Raw genomic sequence first — 24,294 nt, 5'->3', positions numbered from 1 at the left:
GCGAGACTGTCAGTTGGCGTCTGTATTCCGTACTGGTGTGTATGAGTTTGTGTAGTAGGCGTTGTAAGTTATTAAAGATATTAAAGAAGGTGAACAACAAACTGTGGCATTATTACATCAACGATCACAATAAGAAACCAGTGGTGCATCCACCAGACTTGCTTCACTAGAAGTAACAGAAGTGTTACTACTGCTTATGTGATCACAGACAAATTTGTAGCATACTTCTGTGATTGATTATGGAATATAAATAATTGAGAAAATTATATTTAGCTTTTTTTCTTAAAAGTGTATGTGGGCCCCCTGAAAGATACCACGTTGGGAACCTTCGCTTCAGACCAATATGGGATTCTTTTATATGATCATAGAAACATATGCATCAATGAATTAAATACTATAATGATTTTAAGACATGTTTATTCCTTAAAATGATACATACTCATATTTCGTTTCTAACTTCATTATAATTAAACGAATAAAACGATCTGGAAGTAATTTGAAATTTCAGTTTCTCTCAGCTTCAAAATTAGTCTGATTCATGGTCATGGTATGTGTTATTTCCAAGTGCCAATACTTCTAACTGAAGTCCTTTAAATACTAGAACATCAGTTAAAGATAAGTTATTATTTTCTAAATGGAGGTACTTAAGATTAGTCATATTTTGAAAAATCAGTGGTGGCAATTTTGTTAGTTTGTTACTAGAAATGTCCAACCAATTAATTGTCATAAGCCCTCTAAATGTATCAGATTCTAGTGCTTCTAATTTGTTAGATCCCAAATCTAATCTTGACAAGTTATTTAGCCCTTTGAATGCGTCTGAAGGCAAGGAGACTAGATTGTTGCTATCTAGGAATAACCATGAAAGCTTATTAAGACCCTGAAAGCTTGTAGGTTGTATAACCGAAATATTATTTTCAGATAGATAGAGTTTACTCAGCGCTCTCATTCCCTGAAACATTCCGGGGCTTATGAATTGTAGTTTATTACCAGTTAAATCCAATTTTGTTAACATCTTCATTGATATAAATGTGCCTTTATCAATTCTAAATATTCCATTATGAGATAGATCTAAAACATCCAGATTTTCAAGGATTTCAAACATATCTTGAGTTAATTCATTTAATTGGTTATCATTTAGTTCCAGTTTTGTTATGTTTGATATTTCTTGAAAAGCTCTGGAGTTTATATTATTTATACGGTTATTGCCAAGAAAGAGCCAATCTAATTTTTCAAGACCTGCAAACATTCCCATATCAATATAAGTTAGGTGATTATTATTTATATCTAATTGAGAGATGCTCCTCAGACCATTAAATCCTCCTGTAGATATATCCATGATTTTATTGCCATCTAGGAATAGCCAATCAAGATTAATTAGACCTTGAAACATATTAATTTCAATTTTGGAAAGCATATTATTGCTGAGAGTCAATCTAGTTAATGTCTTCAAATCCTCGAATCCATTGTATTTAATACGAAATATTCTGTTTTTACTCAAGTCTAACCAGTCAAGTTTATCAAGACCAGAGAAAGCATATGGCTCGATTGTTGTCAGCTTATTGCCAGACAAATCTAACCTTGTCACTGATCCTAGTTTCTGGAAACTGTCTGGTTTTATCTCTCTCAGTTCAGCATTGTTTATATATAAATGATCTAGCTGTTTCAGATCTTGAAAAGAATTTGCCTCGAGAGTAGAAACGCTGTTATTCGATAAAACAAGTTTAGTTAAACTTGAAAGACCTCTGAAACTGTCAATTGTAATGGCTTTAATATTGTTATTATTCAAATGTAGTATATCCAACTTACTTAATTTCAAAAATGTACCATTTTCTATAACTGTAATTTTATTTTCGTGTAGATAAAGCTGTGTCAGGAGAGACAAACCATGGAAAGCAAGAGAATCTATATTTGTTATACTATTTTTATCTAAATATAGCCATCGTAGATTCGGAAGTTCTCTAAAACTTTCTGAATCAATTGCAGAAATGCTGTTGTTTGTGAGATGAAGCCTCTCTAACATTTGAAGCCCTTGAACATTGATATACGTGATAGAATTATCATTCAGGTAGAGGCGATCTAAACTAACTGCTCCTTGGAATGTGTCATGCTCTATTACTGTTAGTTTATTATTAGTTAAATCAAGTCTTTTCAAGGCCCCTAATTCTTCGAATGCATTGACCTCAATTGTTTCTATATTATTATTTTGCAAGTAAAGTCTATCTAATTTATGAAGACCATGGAAAGTACCACTTTCAATTATACGGATGCAATTATCATTCAGGTACAGTTGAGCTAATCCATTTAATCCCTTGAAACTATCAGTTTCCACTCTTTCAAGTTTGTTGCCGTCTAGATAGAGAGTATAAATGGCAGACATGCCCTGAAATATCCCTGGTTGTATGTATGATAGCTCATTATGTGTCAAATATAAGAAAATAAGATCTCTTAGCCAACGGAATGCTCCTTTCTCTATAGTTTCAATACTGCATCCTTGAAGAGAAAGGTTTTTGAGGGAGCTCCCGATGTTTAAAAGATCATTTCTCTTCAATGTGACTAAACTATTGTTATCCATGATTAAAGTTTCAACATTCTCGTCCAAGAATTCTGGCAGCTCTGTTAATTTGTTGGAACAATCCACGACGCTGTCAGTAGAACAGGAACAGGAAGTAGGACACTGCTCTGTCACGGCTACAAAAGCCAATACAATAACTCCTGTAATGATCATGGCTACTGCAACCTGAAATTTAGAAGAAAAGAAATTGCAAATTATAACATATTTAAATCTCTGAAAACCTTGATAAACTTTGGCAAAACTTTCACGGCAGTTTAATAAAATGATTATGATAATATACAGTCGAGTGCACGTAATCCTTCCGATATACAAACAGTTGTTCATCCTTGTAATGGGATGTTACAACACTTCTGCCTTACCCAGGGACAGCCCCTATCTGATTGTAGCAAATTTCTTGTGTTTACTAGCAGCCTATACCCACCTTTTGTTTACATAGTCTTTTTTCCTTACAATTGGATTTATCAATCAAATCAATCAATGACAAGTGATCTGCATTTAAGGCAGTCGCTCAGGTGGCAGATTCCATATCTGTTGTTTTTTCCTAGCATTTCCTTAAATCATTGCAAATAAATTGGAAATTTATTGAACACCTCCTAGGTAAGTTATTCCAATCCCCAACTCCCCTTCCTATAAACGAATATTTGCCTCGATTTGTCCTCTTGAATTCCAACTTTATCGTCATATTGTGATCTTTCCTACTTTTATAGACACCACTCAAAATTATTCGTCTAGTGATGCCATTCAACTCAATCTCACCACTGACAGCTCGGAACATGCCACTCAGTCGAGCAGCTCGTCTCCTTTCTCCCAGGTCCCCCACCCCAAATTTGCAACTTTTCTAAACTCTATTCGTTTGTCGGAAATTACCCAGAACAAATCGAGCTGCTTTTCATTGGATTTTTTCCAATTCTTGAATCAAGTAATCCTGGTGAAGGTCCCATCCACACACTTTCTCCACATGTCTAACAATGGAATCCTCCATGACCAGAGCCTCAACCCTACCCACCTCATTTGGTCCCCTCCTGGTCTGTCCCATCTTTCCTGACAGCTGCAGAAGCTACTTCCTCCTCCCTCTTCTCCATCCCATGACCCTGTTCTACCTGTCTTTTCCTATCCACTACTCCACATTTCCTTTTCCTACTTTTCCCTTTCTCCTACTTCCACACTTCTCAGCAACAGTTCCCTGCTCCTCATCTTCCCTCGGTTGTTCTACCTGCAGTGACTCGTACCGATTTCTTACAGAAACCTGTCCTGCTTCCCCTTAAAACATTAGACCACCTGTCTTCTACAATTCCCTCCTTTCCTTCCCATCCCTCTTTTATACCTACTGTACCCTGTACATTGTTTGAGGGAGGCCTACTTTATTTCCTGTCCTCTGAGAAAATCCTAATTATCTCCCTCAAACTCTCCAACTCCTCCCTCATACTCATTAATGCCTGGCCACGCCCACAGTTCCTACACTTGCACTCTTTATCCATTCTTTACTGAATAATGAAAAGAAAAGGAAAAATAAGATAACTTATTCTGTGCAAAAATAAAAAAGGAAAGGAAAGAAATATTGTCTATAATAGTTCACAAAGATCACACGACAATAAATAAATTAATATAGGCTACCATTACACTACAATACTACTTAGTTGTACAATTTTTTCCTACAACACCATAACAGGATGCAAATTGCTGTTCATTACGGAAAACAGAAAATAATACACAAGAATTACACAATTCTAAACTGAAGTTAAGTCGACCGTAAATTACTACAACAGAATTATAGTGAGTTCCTGCAGATACCACAGGTACTACACAAATATTTCACAGTAATAGAATAAACGCACTAATTTCTGATAAGATACTAAATACACTACAATAATTTTAAACTACGTTCAGACGTATCCTAATTAAAACAGGTTACTAAGCACAAACAGAAATGGAAATTACAATTAAAATTTGAAATTCGCAAGATTACTCAAAATAAGAGAATAAGCACTCTAATTTATAATAAGTTAGTACAATACACTACAATAATTTTTAAACTACGTTCAGACGTATCCTAATTACAATAGGTCATTACTAAACACAAATAGAAATGAAAATTCCAATTAGGCCTAAAGTTAGAAATTCGCAAGAACTACTCTAGGATTAACAACAAAGTTAAACGTGTAGACAAATGAATATTAGTACTACTTTATCCTACTGTGCTGTAATAGAAATGAAACCTGTCGTTTGGTTAAATGCCAAAGTATAGAAAGGGTTACCGTACACAAAGATACACACGAATACAACAGGCGAGACACTATCTAATATACCGTATCTACACTATAATTCTCAACTGAAATGTGGTTTATGTGATTATTACAGATGGTGGATTACTATTATTTTCCCTGCTCAGCGGGACGGAGAATAAAAGTGTCCTTAAATGCTGAAAAATATCAGGTTGTTTACAATTATTTATCAAAAATACTTCTGTCAAAACTACGCCAGGGGCATGAATTGCAATTATTGGGATATAGAAACTTGATTATTATTAGCTAACCGCTCATAAATACTGAGAGATCGAGGGTGTGAAATATAATTTACGGATACTTTAACTGCCTACTCAGAACTACAAATGATCGGAATACAGGAAGCAGCTGATTTTTATTTATATTTTCTTGATGCACTACACCTTTTGTTCACGACTGTAGCCAACAATGCAATATTTGAATACTAAGGGCGACAATAACCAATAACAATACAACGACTGTTCGGTATTTCGCCAGTGAAATACTGTATCTTCTGTTGAAATCCTTTCTTTAAACAAAATTTACAACAATATCGCATTATTTAAGGAAGTTATTACCTTAATTATAGGTGGAACCGTTGAATTGCTATTTGAAATACCCTGTCAATTGCCTGCACTAATATACTGAAGAAAATTGAAATTGCAACACCCAGAAGGAGTAGTGCTACATTACTGCAATTGAACATGCAGGAGGAGTGTTCGATTGTGATTCGATGATTACACTTTCAAGTCACTCTGACCGCAAGTTTGGACAACAATCAATACAGGATGTGCCACCACGAACTGCAATACATTGATGAATTCGTCGAGGCATGGAGTCAATAAGGCCCTGGATCGCTTCCTGAGGAATTGTGGCCCATGCTTTCTGCACTGCACGGGTCAGTTGTTCCAGAGTTGTGGGTGGCTGAGGACGGTTGGCCAGTTGTCGACGCATCATGTCCCACACATGCTCAATAGGACTGAGGTCCGGGGATCTGGCGGGCCATTCTAAGGTTGTGATGTCGTGGAGAGCTTCTCTGGAGATGCGTGCAGTGTGAACCCGGGCATTGTCCTGCTGAAACATCCCATTAGCAATGTTCGCCATCATAGGGACAACCATTGGATTGAGTACCCTATCAACGTACTGTCGAGCAGTCATAGTGCCCCCGACAAGCACTAATTGTGATTTCATATTAAAGCCAATAGCTCCCCAGACCATAATGCTTGGTGTTGGCCCTGTGTGCCTCTCGACAATAAGATCTGGGCGGCCCCTCTCCCCGGTACGTCGGCGCACACGATTCCGGCGATCACTGCGGGCAAGACAGAAGCGCGATTCATTACTAAAGACGACCCTATGCCATTCGTTGACCCACGTCGATCTTTCTCGACACCAGGCCAGCCTTACACGTCGCTGTTGTGGAGTCAATGGAACACCTTCTGCAGGGACACGGGCTCGTAAGTCAGCTGCACGCAGGCGATCACCAACTGTTTGTTGTGTAACGTGGGGTGCCACAGCTGCTCGAATTTGCGCTGCTGTTGCATGGGGTTCCATCCGGGCCATCCGAATGATACGGTGATCTTCTCTCACAGTTGTCTGTCGCGCTGGACCTGTGCCAGGTCTACGAGTGTGGATACATTCATTTGACCACTGCTGCCATACACGTTGTACCGTAGATGCCTGTCGGCCAACACGTGCAGCGACAGTCCTTAGCGATAATCCAGCCTCACACAGCCCAATTATCTGAGCCCTCTCAAACGGTGACAGTTGTTGATAGCGTGCACTTCTCTGTCGTCGAGGCATGCTTGACGGGGAACACTTCACTGCACAGACTGCAAGTCAACTATGCTACACCAGAGTCCGTATACTGGAGTGGATTCCTCCACGACCAATCACGTGGGAAGACCTCTAGCAACAATCCAATGGGTCTGAAACTTTGATCGTTTACATACCTACATGGCATCGTTCCATATCTTGAAAATCAACACAAACGACCAATGCCTTCATGGTGTTGCAATTTCCATTTTCTTAAGTGTATAACCGCTGCCGAAGTTACGACTCTTTTTAATATCTCGTCTTTGTAAGTATTTTTATCAACAAACCTACTGATATTTTAATAATTATATTAAAAAGAGATATTTCTTTTTTCATGCAGTCCTAAATTACAGCTCGTAATCTAGCGAACGCCTACGGAAGTACTCAGTGTGAAAATTGTAAATAAATACCACTAATCGCACTTAATACAAACAAACACTAAACAGGGCTAAATGTATCACATATACACAAAATTTGCTAATTTTCTGCAACTATTAACTACTTTATCACGAAGATACAACAGAGCTCTTGGAACAGCCAACCACTCGCTAGCGCATCCAACAATGGATCACACCGACGCCGATAGGTCTTATGGTGACGATATTTGCGGAGTCCAACTAGGTCATAACTAGGCTACAAAACTTAAACCAATTTTCAACATTGATCATGTACTGGTTACCCTTGTTTAATTATATGCCCATTGATTTGCTAGGAAAAAGTTGAAAGCACATCTTTCAAATCGTTCCATGTAGTGCAAAACACTATGGCTGCTGTCCGCCTCAGTAGCTTGTCGATTAGCACTATTAGCTGGAGTAATCGGGGGCCCGGGTTCCATTCCTGGTACTGCCAGAGATTTAAGAATGGCAGGAAGGCTGGTAAGTATTTAAAATGTTACACGCAGCTCACTTCCCCTGGGAGTATGATTTGCACCTCCTCGGTATGAGGACACGAGTTTCATTACTATGTCTGCTTTTCATTGGGAAGAAACTTAATATAAGGTAGGCTACATTTGAAAGAGTTTTACTCCTTTAAACTACAAATACAAGGATAATATGCACAAAATACGCAATTACGAAATCAAAACAAGTATAAAAACAATTTGCATAAATTCCGAATGCACTGATGTCATGCAGCGGCGGGTCGATTCGTGTATCAGGGTAACGGGCGGCATTTTTAACATTTCATGTGGTATGCTGAAATGAAATGGCGTATGGCTTTTAGTGCCGGGGGGTCCGAGGACAAGTTCGGCTCGCCAGATACAGGTCTTTTGATTTGACTCCCGTAGGCGACCTGCGCGTCGTGATGAAAATGCAATGATGATGAAGACGACACATACACCCAGCCTCCGTGCCAGCGAAATTAACCAATTATGGTTAAAATTCCCGATCCTGCCGCGAATCAAACCCGGGACTTCTCTGGTCAAAGGCCAGCACGCTAACAATTTAGCCATGGAGCCGGACATGTGATATGCTGATACGTTCTTTTACTATGTGTTTCCCATGGTTGATGTACTATGTAGAATTGTAGAAAATGAGTGTTAATAATAATAATGTTATTTGCTTTACGTCCCCCTAGCTACTTTTACGGTTTTCTGGAGACGCTGGCGTGCCGAAATTTAGTCCCTCGGGAGTTATTTTACGTGCCAGTAAATCTCCCGACACGAGACTGACGTATTTGAGCACCTTCAAATACCACCGGACTGAGCCAGGATCGAACCTGCCATGTTGGGGTCAGAAGACCAGCGCCTCAACCGTCTGAGCCACTCAAGCCGGCTCAAAATTGAGTTCTAACATGGAAAAAAATGTGTTTCCGGGCCCATATCATTAGAACATATTTTCTTATTCTACGTGTGAGGAATTAATCCTGGAAGTTTGGCCTACTTATTGTTATATGAGTAACAATGACATAATAATAATAATAATGTTATTTGCTTTACGTCCCACTAACTACTTTTTTAAAGGTCTTCGGAGACGCCAATGACATAATTAAAGAACTGGACTCACAGATAAAAATGTTTGCGGATGACGTTGTACTCTATCGAGTAATAAATCAGTTGCAAGATTTTGAGTGACTACAAAAAACCTTGACAATGTTGGGAGAATGACAACAGACAGTAGTACGATGTTAAGAGGTGTGAAAAGTCAGGTTGTAAGTTTTACCACCGAGCAAGTGGGTTGTACGGCTTGGATCACGTAGGTATCAGCTTGCGTTCGGGATATAGTGGGTTAGAACCCTACTCTCAGCAACTCTGAAAATGGCTTTCCGGGATTTCCCATTTTCACACCAGGCAAAAGCTAGGGCTGTACCTTAATTAGGACCACGGTCGCTTCCTTCCCACTCCTAGCCCTTTCCTATCCCATCGTCGCCATAAGATCTATCTGTGTCGGTGCGACGTAAAGCGAACTGTAATAAAGAAAATAAAACATAAACAGTTTTACCAAGAGGGAAAGTCTTCTCAGGTTTAATTATTAAGTTGATAGGATGAAAATATATCTGGGGGTTCATTGTAAGTACCTATGTGTTAGTACAAGGAAATATCTTCGTTGTAGTTATCTTATTAACGATGTTTAAATAAAAACTAGTTATTTAGAGATTGTGGTAAGGATGTAAAGGAGAGGGCATATATGACACTGGTAAGACTCCAATTTGAGTATGGTTCCAGTGTACGAGACCCTCGCCAGGATTATTTGACTCAAGAATTGGAAAGGATACAAATGATACGAGTAAGCAACTGGAATCACAGATAAGGATTTTTTGCGGATAACGTTATACTCTAATCCAGTAATAAATAAGTTACAAGTTTGTGAGTGACAGCAAAAATACCTCGACAATTTTGTGAGAGAGACAGCTGACAGTAGTATGATGTTGAGTGGAGTGAAAAGTCAGGTTGTAAGTCAGGGGCGTAGCAAAGGGGGGGGGGAGGGTGACTGGGGATTCAAAACCCCTCCCCCATCGAAATTTTACGAAAGAAAATAAGTAGAAAGTGACAATAAACTTCTGGGAGTCGACTCATTGTGTTCGCTTTTTTGAACATTCATACAGACATAATAATAATAATAATAATAATAATAATAATAATAATAATAATAATAATAATAATAATAATAATAATAACAATAGGAATCAACCTAGGAGGGGTCTTTACGGCCCTGACAAATGGGAGAGAAATGCGTCGTTGCGACCATCTGCAACAATAAACTATTGGATTCAGCAAGAGAATCCAAGTAGCCTCTTTCACTCCAGCTCCAGCACGTAACCTGCAGGAGGTGCCCCTGTTAATCCAAGCAGCCCAGTGGAAGTTTGGGTGACCAGTCCCAGCGGGAAACTGGGTCGGTGTACCGATCAGTGTTGAAGGTTCCAAGGCTCACAACCTTGGTAGTATCTTGGTCGGTGCGAAATATCACCGACCCCAGTCTCCAGTTTTTCAACTGTGAAAAGCATGGAAGAAATTTCAGATAAAGCTACTACCCCAGGTGGTAAACAATCCACCGTCTTGTACGACGTTAGCGGGCCTTCGGATTCTGGGGAGCCTGCACCGAAATGATCAGAGGTATCGGAGACCCCACGAAAGATCAGACATAGAGCGAAGAATTTCTTTGCTACCTTTAACGCCAATTCTCTATAGAAGGTTGGAAAACTGGAGCAGCTCACAGATATCCTATCTGAACAGCAAATTTTGATTGCAGCAATTCAGGGAACGAGATTTACAGATGAGCAAGTCTTTGAATCTGAAGGTTACAGGATCTTCAAGAGTAAACCTGTTAAACGTGTCGTACAAATTTTTCCCCAACTCGGCACAGGATTTAAAGTCAACACAAAGATTCTGGACTCAATCACAAATTTCACCTCTGTGAATAGCAGAGTCTCGACTCTGTCCTTTCGAAGCACAAACAAAATGTATACTATTGTGAACGTTCATGCGCTGATCAAGCAAGCGAACAAGAGAGACCCGGAGGGAACTGATAGATTCTGGGAAGAACTTGAGGATATTTTATCCAAGATTTCAGACAAACATACCATCATCTTACTTGGGATTTCAATGCCCAGGTAGGCAAAGAGAGAAAGTTCCGAAACATCGTTGGAAACTCTCCTGCTCACCAGAGAACAAATCGTAATAGAGAAAGGCCAATAGAGCTGTGTAAGGCATTTAACCTCGTAACGAAGTCTACTGCTATCAAATACCCGCCCAAGAAACCGAAGACCTGGAAATCCCCAAATCCCCACCTTGGAGAATTGTAGATTGATCATGTCGCGATCGCACGGAAGGCTCAAGGAGAAATTCAGAATGTGAAAGTTCTAAGAAATGCAAAGCTGGACTCATATCACTATCTATCCAAATAAAAATCAAACTGCTCCCGATAAACACAGGGAGAGTTCGAGCCAAAAGATTGAAAGATCTGATAGAGAAAAACCATGATCTAACCATGAGTTCACGCAGAAACTACAATCCGTGGATGCAGAGAACTGGGAACGACTGCGCGAGGCCCTGTTCGAAAAAGCTAAAGAGACGGTTCAGCTTACTAAGCCCAGGAAGCATGCTTGGTGGAACAATGAATGCGATGCAGCAATAAGGTAAAGCCAATTCGCCTGGCAGAAATGGAAATCGCTAAAGAACCAAGTCAACTGGACAAACTTCTTGAATGAGAAAAGATGTGCAGCAAAAACATCATATATCAATGGATGCTGTCCAAGTCATCTTCACAGGATCAAGGCCTTCGAAATCCCTCACTACCCAGAAGACCCTGGAGAAATAGCCGACTTGAACCACTTCATACTGCCCTGTAAGAAGTACTCCCAACAACAGAACCATCTGTACTCATCTTTGGTGAAGTTAAATACCTCAGTGCCAACTTCAGTTGCCATCCTGTTATCAAACCTTACTCCACAATTATGCGCTATAATTTTCCAATATTTATCGGACTGTAATATTAATTTATAAGATATGACTTTTTTCTTTTCATGGCCGCATGGTCTTCCGAGGCCTAACGCTCGGGTTTATAGATTCCGTCAATCTGTTGAACGCTACTCTGAGCCACTGCCAAATGTCCTTGACGGCTTCACAACTAGTCATTCTATGAATCTGAGTATCAATTACCGAGCATTTCTTACATAGCATGATCTAACCATGAGTTCACGCAGAAACTACAATCCGTGGATGCAGAGAACTGGGAACGACTGCGCGAGGCCCTGTTCGAAAAAGCTAAAGAGACGGTTCAGCTTATTAAGCCCAGGAAGCATGCTTGGTGGAACAATGAATGCGATGCAGCAATAAGGTAAAGCCAATTCGCCTGGCAGAAATGGAAATCGCTAAAGAACCAAGTCAACTGGACAAACTTCTTGAATGAGAAAAGATGTGCAGCAAAAACATCATTGACATCATTGTGTCATCCTGTGGCGGAATTTCTTTTCTTCTGTCGGAAGTAACCCGTTTATAACCTTATAGTCAGCTACTTTCCATTCTAAGGGGATAAAAGAAATTTGGAAAGTTGTGCAAATATTAGTCCAATTGTAATTGGGGTATTTCACTGTAATGTGTGCTAGCTGATCATGCTTCTCTAGCAATGTATTATAATTATATTAGTTTAACAGTGATGATATTGTGATTATGAAGTGGCAAGCTGTGCAAAGCCTGCAGAGCAGATTTAAAGCAAGACGAGAGAAAATATTGATTATTTTGCACAAGGAGAGAAGACTGAAGTGCTCTATTCTGGTCGGAATACGAATACTGCACCATTTCTCTGATCAGGAGCGCTTTGCATTTTTCGGAGACTCTGAGGCGTAATCCCCCTTTGTCAATTGGTTTCCTCAGTTGTGACCTGGCTAAACGAACCGTATATCCTCTCCATAAGCAATATCCGACACCAAGTTCTATCCGTTGGGCAATTCTTTCTACCATCAGTAAAATGTATGCAGTGTACCATAGTTCTGACAGTGCAAACAAGTTGATAATACCATACCTTTTGTATTATGTTGAGGTTCCTGCTGAGGTGCATCGATAGAGTCGATCACACCTTTTGTGTAATATTTTTCTAGTGTAAAACGACTATTTCTTCAATGTTTGGGGTAAATATGATCCCTAGGATTTTAACACGCTCCTTGGTTGGTACGTCGGCTAACATTGTTGCCTTCAGCCAACTACCAAGAGGCAGAAGTTCAGATTTCTGATAACTTACAAGGGCGTTGGAGGCCATTTCGTATGTAGATATTATTTCTGTTATCTATTGAGCGACTTCGGAGGCCTGAAGATGGATAATTACATTATCTGCGTAAGCTCTAATGGTAAACAGATTATTTGGATTAGGTATTGAGTTAAGGACGTGATGATTAGCACGTACGAAGGGTTCTATGCTCAAGGAATATACGGTCATAGAGAAGGGGCATCCTTGTCGTACTGACTTTTGAATAGGAATCGGACGAGAAAAGAAACCATTAAGTAGAATTCTAAAGTGGATGGATTGATAAACAGTAACTTACGTATACTGTTACAGAGAGAGTCGGGGAAACCCATATGTCTCATGACTCACAGCAAGTAAGATATCCATGATGAACTCGATCGAACGCTTTCTGAAAGTCCAGACTTAAAATGGCACCAGCCATACCTGTATTCCTTGCACAAAAAAGCACCGTGGTTTCTAATGCCTTGAAGATTGTGTGTTATTCTTCTAGTTGGAATACCACAGGTTTGACCTTGTTTGATGACTCTTCCCATGAAAGGCATTATACGACTTGTAAGTATTTTCATAAATATCTTATAATCATTGTTGAGCAGTCCGAATCATTGGCTGAATGGTCAGCGTTTTTTCAAACTTCTTATTGTTTTTTGAAACAAAAGTATTAGAACAAATTTAGAATAATTCCGCAAACAGAACGTTGATAAGTTGTATCTAAACAAATTAAAATTTAACACAGGAGAACATCAAGTCGTTCACTTTTAAAAAACCAAACACTGTTTCCTTTTGCACACTAGGAGCAAACTTAATTATGCCTGTCATTCTTTATCCAAATCCTTTAACAGTACACAGTTATACCAACACAAAACACTCTGCATTTAACATAAAATTGGCAGATATTAGACAAGGGACATAACAGGAAGGCACTCACAATTTAAAAAGTGTGTTCCAAAAGCTTCTTGAAGACACTTCTGTCCGACCATCTTCCATCGTTCTTTCCTGGGATGATCCAGAAATCCAGGTAAAGTCACACTTGTATGCTGAGAGTACGCCTTGATATTGTTGTGAATGGCTCCGGCTGTTATCCATATGCAAGCGTTTCCTCTCTCGTTCTGTGCGTGATTTAGTTCCAGATTCAGTATCTCCCTCACTCTGTCACTGGTTGTTGTTGTTGTCCCTGATATCCTCTAGACAGCGTTTAGTGTCCATCTCCAAACTAGTGCCGCATTGCCTCATGTGATAACTCGATGCACGAGACTGTCCGTCTCATGACATACCAGACATTTGTCATCAGATACTTGTCCATGCCTTTTCAATTTCTCACCCGTCGGGATGATTTCATTTGTGTATATGTAGAGCGATACCCTCCATTCAATCGGGATCCATTTGTTCCAAATATTTTTCCAGATCTGCTTCCAGTCACGATGTGGGTATTTCTGTTGTACTAGTGGAATACATTTATATTGCTTCAATCTGAAGTTGTATATATTCTTAGCTTTATCCAACTTTCCAGCTGTAATTTCTGTTTCTGGAAGTTGTTGTAGAATGGAGAGAGCGTTCCGGAAGCAGCTTCTAAAGGGATCTTGTTGTTGCAGGTTTGTTGTTACATACAATTTTAGCACTGCACTATCAAATACATTTTCTCTTGAGTACAAGCTTTAATGATATGTGACAGAAAGAGTGCTGTGCACTTCTTTTCGACTGCAATTAGGCGCAAGCCACAATCCTTTTCAGTAAGATGAAGTTGATCTCTTCTTATTCTGTATCTGTATCCTTTCCACAGATAAAATCCAATTGCCATTTCAACACGTTGGCAAATGACGTGTGAGGCGGGAAGAATTTGGGCAAGTTACCAGAGCTTCGACAGCGCAAAGATATTTATATACCAAACTTTTTGGAAAATGTTGAGTCGCCTTGAAAGTTCCTCCTTTAGCTGAAACCGTAGGGTGTTTAGAGAAGAAGTTAAATTAGTCTCTATCGTCTCTGAAATATCGTTACTTGCAGTGGTTAACAATGATCCGGGAGCTGGCAAATATTTGTCGATTTTCATTTGAACCTAATAGCAATAATGAGGATGTCCTATAACTCACTTGTGCCCCAGACACCTTACAGAAGGCCTCGAGAGTCTCTTACGCATTATTAGCATCTTCGGCACTGATCAACAGTAGGGTAATGTCATCCGCGTATGCGCGTACTGTGAAGCATTTGTTGTTAATAGTTAGTCCGGTTAAAGAATTTTTCAAACTTTGAATGAGGGGTTCTATTGCTAAAACAAAAAGTGCCATTGATAATGGGCATCCTTGTCTAACTGATTTGCTTATCGACAATTTTTCTGAGAGAAATCCATTTATCATAACTCGTGAGGATGCCTTGTGGTATATGCGCTGTGTTGTTTCTATGATACTGTTTGGAAACCGAAACTTTTTAAAAACTTTCCAAATATAAGAATATGCTATCTTATCGAATGCTTTGCTGACGTGAATGCTAGCCAGAGCTCCTGAAGTATTGTCACACACTGAATGATATATGATGACATCACGAATTGCCAGTAGATTATGTAATATGTTTTTTCCAGGTATAGTGAAAACTTGTCCATTAACAATTAATGACGAGAGGATAGTTCTGATTCTGTTCGCTAAAATCTTGGCCAGTAGTTTATAGTCGGTGTTTAATATTGTAATAGGTCTATAGTCACTGATATACGTGCAACTGGAGAGTTTGGGAATTAGGATGATAATTCCCTCTGCAAATATATCACTTATGTTGTGACTGAAGACATAATTAATAACTTGTGTCAGGTCTTTACCGATAATGTTCCAAAATTTCTTATACCATTCATACGGGATCCCATCATAGCCTGGCGGCTTATTTCGTGCAGTATGGTCTAACGCGCGCTTCACTTCTTCTTCGGAAATATTATTAGTAAGATGTGCGATATCATCTCTTTCTAGATGACTTTGGAGATGTCTGTCAATATCGAACTCTAAGATGCTGTCTTCTGCAAACATTTCACGGAAATATCTCTCACTTTCTGCAAGGAGCTGAGTAGTGAACATTGTCCCTTTACCATTATCCCATCGATTAATAGCTTATTGAGTGATCGTCTAATCTTGGCAATGTGGTAGAGAGAGATTTTCTCTCTTTCTGTGAGGGAAGTGCATTTTACATGCTGATGTTGTTGTTCTAGGCTGCTTTCCTTAATACCTAAAATAATTCTCTTAATAGAATTTAATGCAGAAGAGACATTTTGGCCTTGCTGTTCCTTGTGAAGCAGATCAAACATAACTCTGTCATGTCTGTCTGTTAGTTCATCAGCCCAGAGGCTGGTTGGATCCTCAAATAGCACCGCCAAAGGTTATGCGGTTATAAGGAAACCGCAAAAACCAATGGCAGCACCAAAACGAGGCGTACTAGGCAAGACGAGGAGTGAGGTAGTTTGCCACTGTTTTCCTCACTGGGTCAGAAAGTGCTATTGCAGCACGACTGACCCTATGAACAACACCTTTCATAACACTCAGATGCACAAGTCGTGCTCCGAATGTCATTACTCAGCACCACCCATACCCCAGCAGCTTCCATATTGTCACGGCCATGGATGAGACTGGGACTTCGGTGAAAGCTACAATTTACTCTGACCTGTGCCAAGAAATGGATACAAAAGTACTGTATCCATCAAGAAATGGCAACAGACACAACTCTGTCATAGAATTCAATAATTTTCCTACTTGTATCCTGGTTGTGCTCATACGCTAGTGTCCGTCCGAGAGCTCTAATGGCAGGTTTAAGTTTATATGTCCACCAGTCCATCATGCTACTATAGTGATTTTGCGCTAATTTGCATTGGTAAAATGAAATGAAATAGCGTATGGCTTTTAGTGCCGGGAGTGTCCGAGGACATGTTCGGCTCGCCAGGTGCAGGACTTTTGATTTGACTCCCGTAGGCGACCTGCGCGTCATGATGAGGATGAAATGATAATGAAGACTACACACCCAGCCCCCGTGCCAGCGAAATTAATTAATTAAGGTTAAAATTCCCGACCCTGCCGGGAATCGAACCCGGGACCCCTGTGACCAAAGGCCAGCATGCTAACCAATTAGCCATGGAGCCGGACATTTGCATTGGTGATAATATTCCGTGAAACGTCGGACATCCTCAGTATTATTGAAAACAGACTTATTCAACTTCCATATTCCTTTCCCCACGATGCATCTGTCACTCCTTGTTGCCTTCATCATATAGAACGCTATGGTGATCGCTAAAGGCGACTGAAATCACCTTACAACTATCGAGGAGCTGTACTTGTGCCGTGGATACGTACATCCTATCTATCCTGGATTTTGACTCCCCACGGCAATATGTAAATTCGACATGTGAGCCGTGTAGCTGCTGCCACACATCCTTGTGCTGCATACAAGGTAACTAGAATATAAGGTAGGCTACTCCGGCGGTTGAAGCTTCCATTGGCTGGAGCGCTCTGACGTCACGCGGTATGAACGATAGCGAGTAAGGTATACAGTCGCAGTACAGCAAGCCTGTGAGTTGTCGTGTCTGTGAAACATCTTCTCAATCTTTCATCAAATAATAGTCTGGTTTAGTCTGATTCGATAAGTAACGGCACTTCCAATAGATTTAAAAACGTGAAAATGCGTTAAATTTCGTCACATGCTGCGCAGGTAGAATATCAACTATCAAATATATGACATATACCGGTAATACGATAAGAAATAAAATATTGCCATGCAACTCAAAATAATTAATTTATTTCCTGATGAAGTAAATATTTAGATCAAATGGCTTAGGAAAATATGCATCATATCGACATCTTTATGGAATTATATTAAATTATTAAAACGTACGTGTCAGGAGATTTAATTACTTGATGAACCAGCCCAAAGCTTAGCCTTCTTATTGGCATTTTTCTCAGTGCTAGCTCCTTACTCTTTGCATTAAAATGCCATATCCTAATAAATGTCCTGGTCCTTACGTAGAGACAAAATATTTTGTCATGGAATACTGTAAATTTTGACTTAATAATAGAAATAAGCGTTTTCACGTTTTTGCATCTGTATACAGTCTTACCGTGAAACACGCCAAATGAAATTTCGAACTGGGCTCTATTTTTAACCACTCATGACTGGGATGTGTGAGGCCCCCTTTTGAAATAACCGAGATCCAGTAACAGGTCTCTTCTCGCACGACATTTTTGTCTCTTTCTTCGTATTTACTGTATATCGGATCACGGATACTGTATTATTTCACGAGCTTCGAAATATGTTCAGAAATATAAGTTATTAGCACATAATGATGTTAATGTTATTGGATTTTACGTCTCACTAACTATGTATTTGAGCACCTTTCACCACCGGACTGAGACAGGATCGAACCTGCCACGTTGGGCTAAGAAGGCCAACGCTCTACCATTTGAGTTGCTACTCAGCCCGGCTATTAACACATAACAATAATTATAGAAAATATGATTTTTCATTCAGTCATTTATATCTGATACCTTTTTACCGTACGAGCTGTAATAATGGAGATATTCAAGAGTTTATTACAAAGTGTTTCAATAACCAAGCATTGCTGACGAGGAAGTATTGTTATGCCATCACAGTAGCTAACTAACTGGCTTGATAGTTGTTGTCGTTATTGTCTTTATAATATGCGAAATAATAATAATGTTATTTGTGTTACGTCTCACTAACAACATTTACGGTTTTCTGAGACTCGAGGTGCCGTAATTTTGTCCCACGGGAGTTCTTTTACGTTCCGATAATTTATAGCGCCACACACGTTTCCATAATATGTTGACTGCATTTTAATCAGTACAGTGGTTCTACTTCAGATACTGACAACACGAACACTGTTCACGTAGTGAACCACTATAAAAGTATTATGTATCCGTGATCCGATATACAGTAAATACGTAGAAAGAGATAAAAATGTCGGGCGGTCGGTCGGTCGGTCGGTCGGTCGGTCGGTCAGTCACTTGCTTTCTTGGCTTACGCTGCGTGAACCATCAACGATAGACCTCAAGTGTAAGCGTACGAAATGTTTTTTTTTTGCTAGGGGTTTTACGTCGCACCGACACAGATAGGTCTTATGGCGACGATGGGATAGGAAAGGCCTAGGAGTTGGAAGGAAGCGGCCGTGGCCTTAATTAAGGTACAGCCCCAGCATTTTCCTGGTGTGAAAATGGGAAACCACGGAAAACCATCTTCAGGACTGCCGATAGTGGGATTCGAACCTACTATCTCCCGGATGCAAGCTCACAGCCGCGCGCCTCTACGCGCACGGCCTACTCGCCCGGTTGTACGAAATGTAGAGCATAGAATCCTCTACAAAAAAAAGTCCGCGATGGCACCTACCTATTTCCAACCGGCTGCCCTCTAGAAGCGATTTTATGCTACAGCCCGCGGTAAAAAATATAACTCCTTAAAATTAAATAAATATTTCGATATTATCCTCGAGTTCCTCATAAAAATAAATTGTTTGACCTCCTCCAGTATTTTATAAGGATTACAATAACCTTGTCAGGACATTATTTGCATGAATGGTTCAGAAGTTATGACCATTTTAGACTGTAGTGGTAATACGTGTCAGGAGCGCTGTCTCATATCACATGACGTCACGCAGAAGGCGGACAGGGAGAGGAACAAGAGAGCGCGATGCGGGAAGAGACCCCCCTGAGCTGCATATACTGTATTAGTGTCTGTAGGCCTGGACAAAAGTTAAAAGTACCTGTTTGGTCTCGTGGGTGAAGAGTGCAGTTGAAATCACCTACTAGAATTATTGGACCAGGTGTCACTAAATGGGGCACTATTTCATTTGTAAATAATAGGTTTCGGTCCTGTTTGTACTGTGACCCAGATGGGCTATATACGTTTATCAATCTTGTGTTATTATAGGTGGCAGACAGAAACCTTCCCGTAGGGTCCATGATGACATCAGTGAGCTGAATTCCTTTCTTGTATACTATTGCAGTTCCTCGGAAGTTATCACCTACGTTCGTTATATAGTCATAGTTATATAAGAAATGGAAGTTTGTCTCATTAACTTCCTGGAGGAATAAGATATCAATATCATATTCTTTCACGAACCGACTAAGCAGCGCTTGAGTTGTAACACTCCCTGCTCCATTAATATTAAGAGTGGCGTAAGTTGTAAGAAGACTCACCATAACAAGACAGAGAGGGAAAGCAAAATGCCAAGAAGCTGTATTCATGTTTGCGTAGACGGTTATTTATAGATACAACAGGTAGTGGTTGGTGCAGAGTTAGGTACAGACGATTTAGAATTAGACCCTTTCCGCTCGGCATTCTTCTTTCTTGTATGTACAGTAGACGTGGGTCCCTATAGCTTAAGGAAGCATGTGATGGTTGACTGTCCTTCAAGCTTTTGTCCGCCGTGGATGACGTACTGTGTGTTTTATTTATGTTTCTCATTCGAGGTGAGTACATCTTACTCTGTTTCTCTTCTCCAATACACTCTTCAGTTTCCACACCTTCCTCTGCCATTTCGGTATCTATTAAGTCCCGATCGGGTGTACCTGCACTGCCGATAATTTCGGTTTCCATCCTACAGGGGAGAGATGCGTTGTTCGTGGTCTGGCTAAGATCCAGGATTAAAGGGGTCCTTGGAGTATCTGTCAGGTAATTCACGGACTACTGGGCAGGCGTGGAGTTGAGTGTGGCCAAGGATGTGGAAGGCACGTCTTTAGTTGCATTAATTTGTTCATGGATTTCAGGAGGTAGGGATTCCAACTCAGTCTTCATACGTTTATTCTGACCCTCCGTGACCGAAGGAAATTCATTCCTATCAATAGCCGGGTTGTGTGCTGTGTTTTCCTCATTGTGTATATCTGCCCATGGGGCTTGTTTACTGGCATTGTTGAAATGCAATGTCGTATGGCTTTTAGTGCCGGGATATCTCAGGACGGGTTCGGCTTGCCAGGTGCAGGTCTTTTTATTTGACGCCTGTAGGCGACCTGCGCGTCGTGATGAGGATGAAATTATGATGAAGACAACACATACACCCAGCCCCCGTACCATGGGAATTACCCAATTAAGGTTAAAATCCCCGACGCGGCCGGGAATCGAACCCGGGACCCTCTGAACCGAAGGCCAGTACGCTGACCGTTCAGCCAACGAGTCGGACACTGGCGTTGTTGTGTGGCTCGCTTAGCGAGGGTGAAACTGGTATAGTGGGGTCTAGTTCCCTGACGGAGGAGTTAACAGGTGTTAGTGTGGCATTGTTTATATTCCTTCTCTCTGCCAAGCGATTCTGGCGAAGCGGACAGTCTGGTTTCAAGTGACTGGGCGAATTACAAGCAAGGCATGCTCTAGTTTGGCCGTCATAAATAACCTCTGCACGAAAGCCTTCAATATATAAGAAGGTAGGTAGGTATTGGGTCTTTTAACTCCATTGTAATAGCACGTATACCGTTGCGTACTTTGAAGGGGTATTGCTGTGACCACTCCTCTTCCCTGTGTTCTACCACTTTCCCGTATTTACTTAACGCTAACGAAATGGACTCTATAGGCACTTCCGGGGGAACATTAAGTATTCGAACATTCTTTTGTACCCTGTCAGCTGGCATCACAGTAACTTTTCCTATACGACCATCACTTAACATTATTTTCTGAATCCCTGGATAGTGACGTATCAAACGTTCGTAAATCACTGTTGAAATTACCTTAATATATGCTGCGGTTTCCATATTGTCCAGCTGGATCATGTCAATTTGATCTAATGCGAGTTTCAGCAGTGACTGGATCCAATTATGGACATCCCACGCCGAAGGCTTATTCTCACGCTCAAATATGCATTTCAGAGTATTCCTCCTTACAAATTTTGTTGCCATAATATTACTTATCTTTTCACTGTTTCACTGAAAAACAATTAAACGAATTAACACAAGTAGAACTCGAAACAAACTCGTAGTTTTCTTAACAAGTACACTGTTGTGACACGAGCAACTATATAGCAGGACAATGTAGAGCAGACAACATTCTCCCACCGCTAACAGCGGCCAACTGTAGCGTTGAGGCCTTCGGTTCAGAGGGTCCCGGGTTCGATTCCCGGTCGGGTCGGGGATTTTAATCGTCTCTGATTAATTCTTCTGGCCCGGGGACTGGGATTTTTGTTTGTCCCAACACGTTCCTCTTCATATTCACACAACACACTACACTACCAACCACCATAGAAACACGCAATAGTGATTACATCCCTCCATATAGGGTTGGCGTCAGGAAGGGCATCCGACCGTAAAACAGGGCCAAAACCACATGTGCGACAGAGATCGTACCCGCGACCCCATAGGTGTTGGAAAAAGCGGTAGAAACAGAAGAAGAATCATTGTTGAACAATGTTATTGGACGGAAGTCTGATATTGTTTTGAGTATTTTGACCTTGAGTATGAGTATCATTATACCATCACTGAACCCGGTACAATCAGGCATTTCTTCGATAAGTACATTCATTAACTCCACAAAAGTATTTTTGATGATAGGCCAGTATGTCTTGTAAAAAAGATAGCTAAGGCCTGGTGCGGACTTGTTACTAGCTGCATGTATTGCCTTAAATACTTCCTCTACAGTGATGCGACGTGTCAGATGCTGTTTTTCTTCTTCAGCTAAGTGCTCCTCTACACATGATAGAATATTTTGTTGCTCAGCTACGGAGTTTCCGTTATCTTTAAATGTTTCTTTGAAATATTTCTCTGCTTCCTCTAGGCATTCTTATGTACCATTGAACTGTCTACCATCTTCCGAGTGTAGGGTTTGTACAAATTTCCTCAGAGCGTTTCTTTTCTCCATGGCTATATGGTATAGTTGAGCTTTCTCTTCAGTCAGGAGGGATGAAGGGCAGGACCGCACAAGGGAACCTTGAAGAATGCTGTCCTGAATGGATGTTATTCGACGTTTGAGAGCTGCTATACGATTGGAGGTATCAAAGCCTGCTTGTTGTCGAACCAATAGATCATTGAGGATTACATAGTAGGAATGTAAGCTTTTTATTTTGTTATTTGCCATTTCCACCCCATGTCTTAAAAAAAAAAGGGATTGAACAGCAGGCTTCAATCTGTGCAACCATTTTGATATGTTGAGGGGCCTCTGCCTTTGTAGTCGGTTAAGCAAGTCTGTCCACATCTGATTAAATTCTTCTTTTACTTCCTCCTTATTTAACAGGGGCAACGGCCGTAGCCGTGTTGAAACACCGGATCCCGTGAGATCTCCGAAGTTAAACAACATTGGGCGTGGTCAGGAGTTGGATGGGTTGCCACGCGCTGTTGGTGGTGGTGGGGGGGGGGAAGGGAATGGAGGAGCGGAAAGGAACTGGCCACCCTACCGCACGTAAACTCCGGCTCAGGAACACCTCTGCGGAGGTTCGGACCTGCCTTCGGGCAGAATAACCCTTACCTACCTATTTAACAGGGAGCCGTTTAATTTCCAGTATCCCCTCCCAATCCTGGGTAAGGAATCATTAGATCGCATTTTTAGTACAACTGCATGGTGGTTATTGAACGGTACGATGTTAACTGATATGTCATGGACACTGGGAATAGTGTCTTCATTAACATAGAATCTATCAAGACGGGATGACGCTGATCCTTGGAAGTATGTAAAATGAACAATCGGGCCATATTTGGATTCCCACAATTCACGAAGTTGGAGAGCTGTATAAAGTCGTTCAAGCGCTGGCGACAAATTGAAAATCACCTCCATTGACTAGTCTGTGACAGTTGTGTCACGAATAGTATGACAGCTGTGTGGCAACAAATTCCTCCCTTTCATGTCTTCTGTGTGTCCCTGAGTGCAAGTAAACGTTCACGTAAAGTGTGTTGTCTGTTAATATAGATGTAATCCTTCCACTGGGTTGACATTCGGTAAAAATGAAATGTCGTATGGCTTTTAGTGCCGGGATATCCTAGGCGACCTGCGCGTCGTAATGAGGATGAAATGATGATGAAGACAGCACTTACATCCAGCCCCCGTGCCATTGGAATTAACCAACTAAGGTTAAAATGCCCGGGACCCTCTGAACCGAAGGTCAGTTCGCTGACCGTTCAGCCAACGAGTCGGACATGACATTCGGTTAACTTGATGTTTATATTTGCTCTAAACACTATAGCGGTACCGCTTGACTCCTCTCCGGGGTTGGCAATGCGATCATGTAATGGGCCAAGAAAATATAGATTACTGATGTTAATCTCTTGAAGGAAAAGAATGTCAATGTCATGATCTGTAATGAATTCTCGGAGAAGAACTTATTTACTTGTACATCGCAAGCATTTCACATTAACGGCGGCGTAAGTGCGAAGGAGCATTATAAACAAAAGGAGAGATACTTAGCAACCCACATTTCACTGACCGATTTTGATCTGGCCTCTAATTTTGTCTTGCTATAAGTTTTTAAGCATCTTCGGTCCTCGCTTAGTATTAAAGTCACCGGGCGAGTTGGCCGTGCGGTTAGGGGCGC

At 40.7% G+C, this 24,294-nt stretch overlaps 1 protein-coding gene across 1 annotated transcript in view; it reads right to left on the bottom strand.

The window, feature by feature from the left end:
- Nucleotides 1-400: 400 nt before the first annotated feature.
- LOC136866311 (insulin-like growth factor-binding protein complex acid labile subunit) overlaps nucleotides 401-24,294 on the bottom strand; it is a 59,467-nt gene continuing 35,573 nt past the window's right edge. The window contains exon 2 of the mRNA XM_067143154.2: nucleotides 401-2,737. Coding sequence (XP_066999255.2) covers nucleotides 527-2,725 — 2,199 coding nt within the window. The 5' untranslated portion in view covers nucleotides 2,726-2,737 and the 3' untranslated portion in view covers nucleotides 401-526. The remainder of the gene's footprint in view (nucleotides 2,738-24,294) is intronic.

Source organism: Anabrus simplex, chromosome 3, assembly GCF_040414725.1.
Source record: "Anabrus simplex isolate iqAnaSimp1 chromosome 3, ASM4041472v1, whole genome shotgun sequence".
In the NCBI taxonomy this organism is placed as follows: Eukaryota; Metazoa; Arthropoda; class Insecta; order Orthoptera; family Tettigoniidae; genus Anabrus; species Anabrus simplex.
This window is presented reverse-complemented; position numbering and strand designations above follow the sequence as displayed.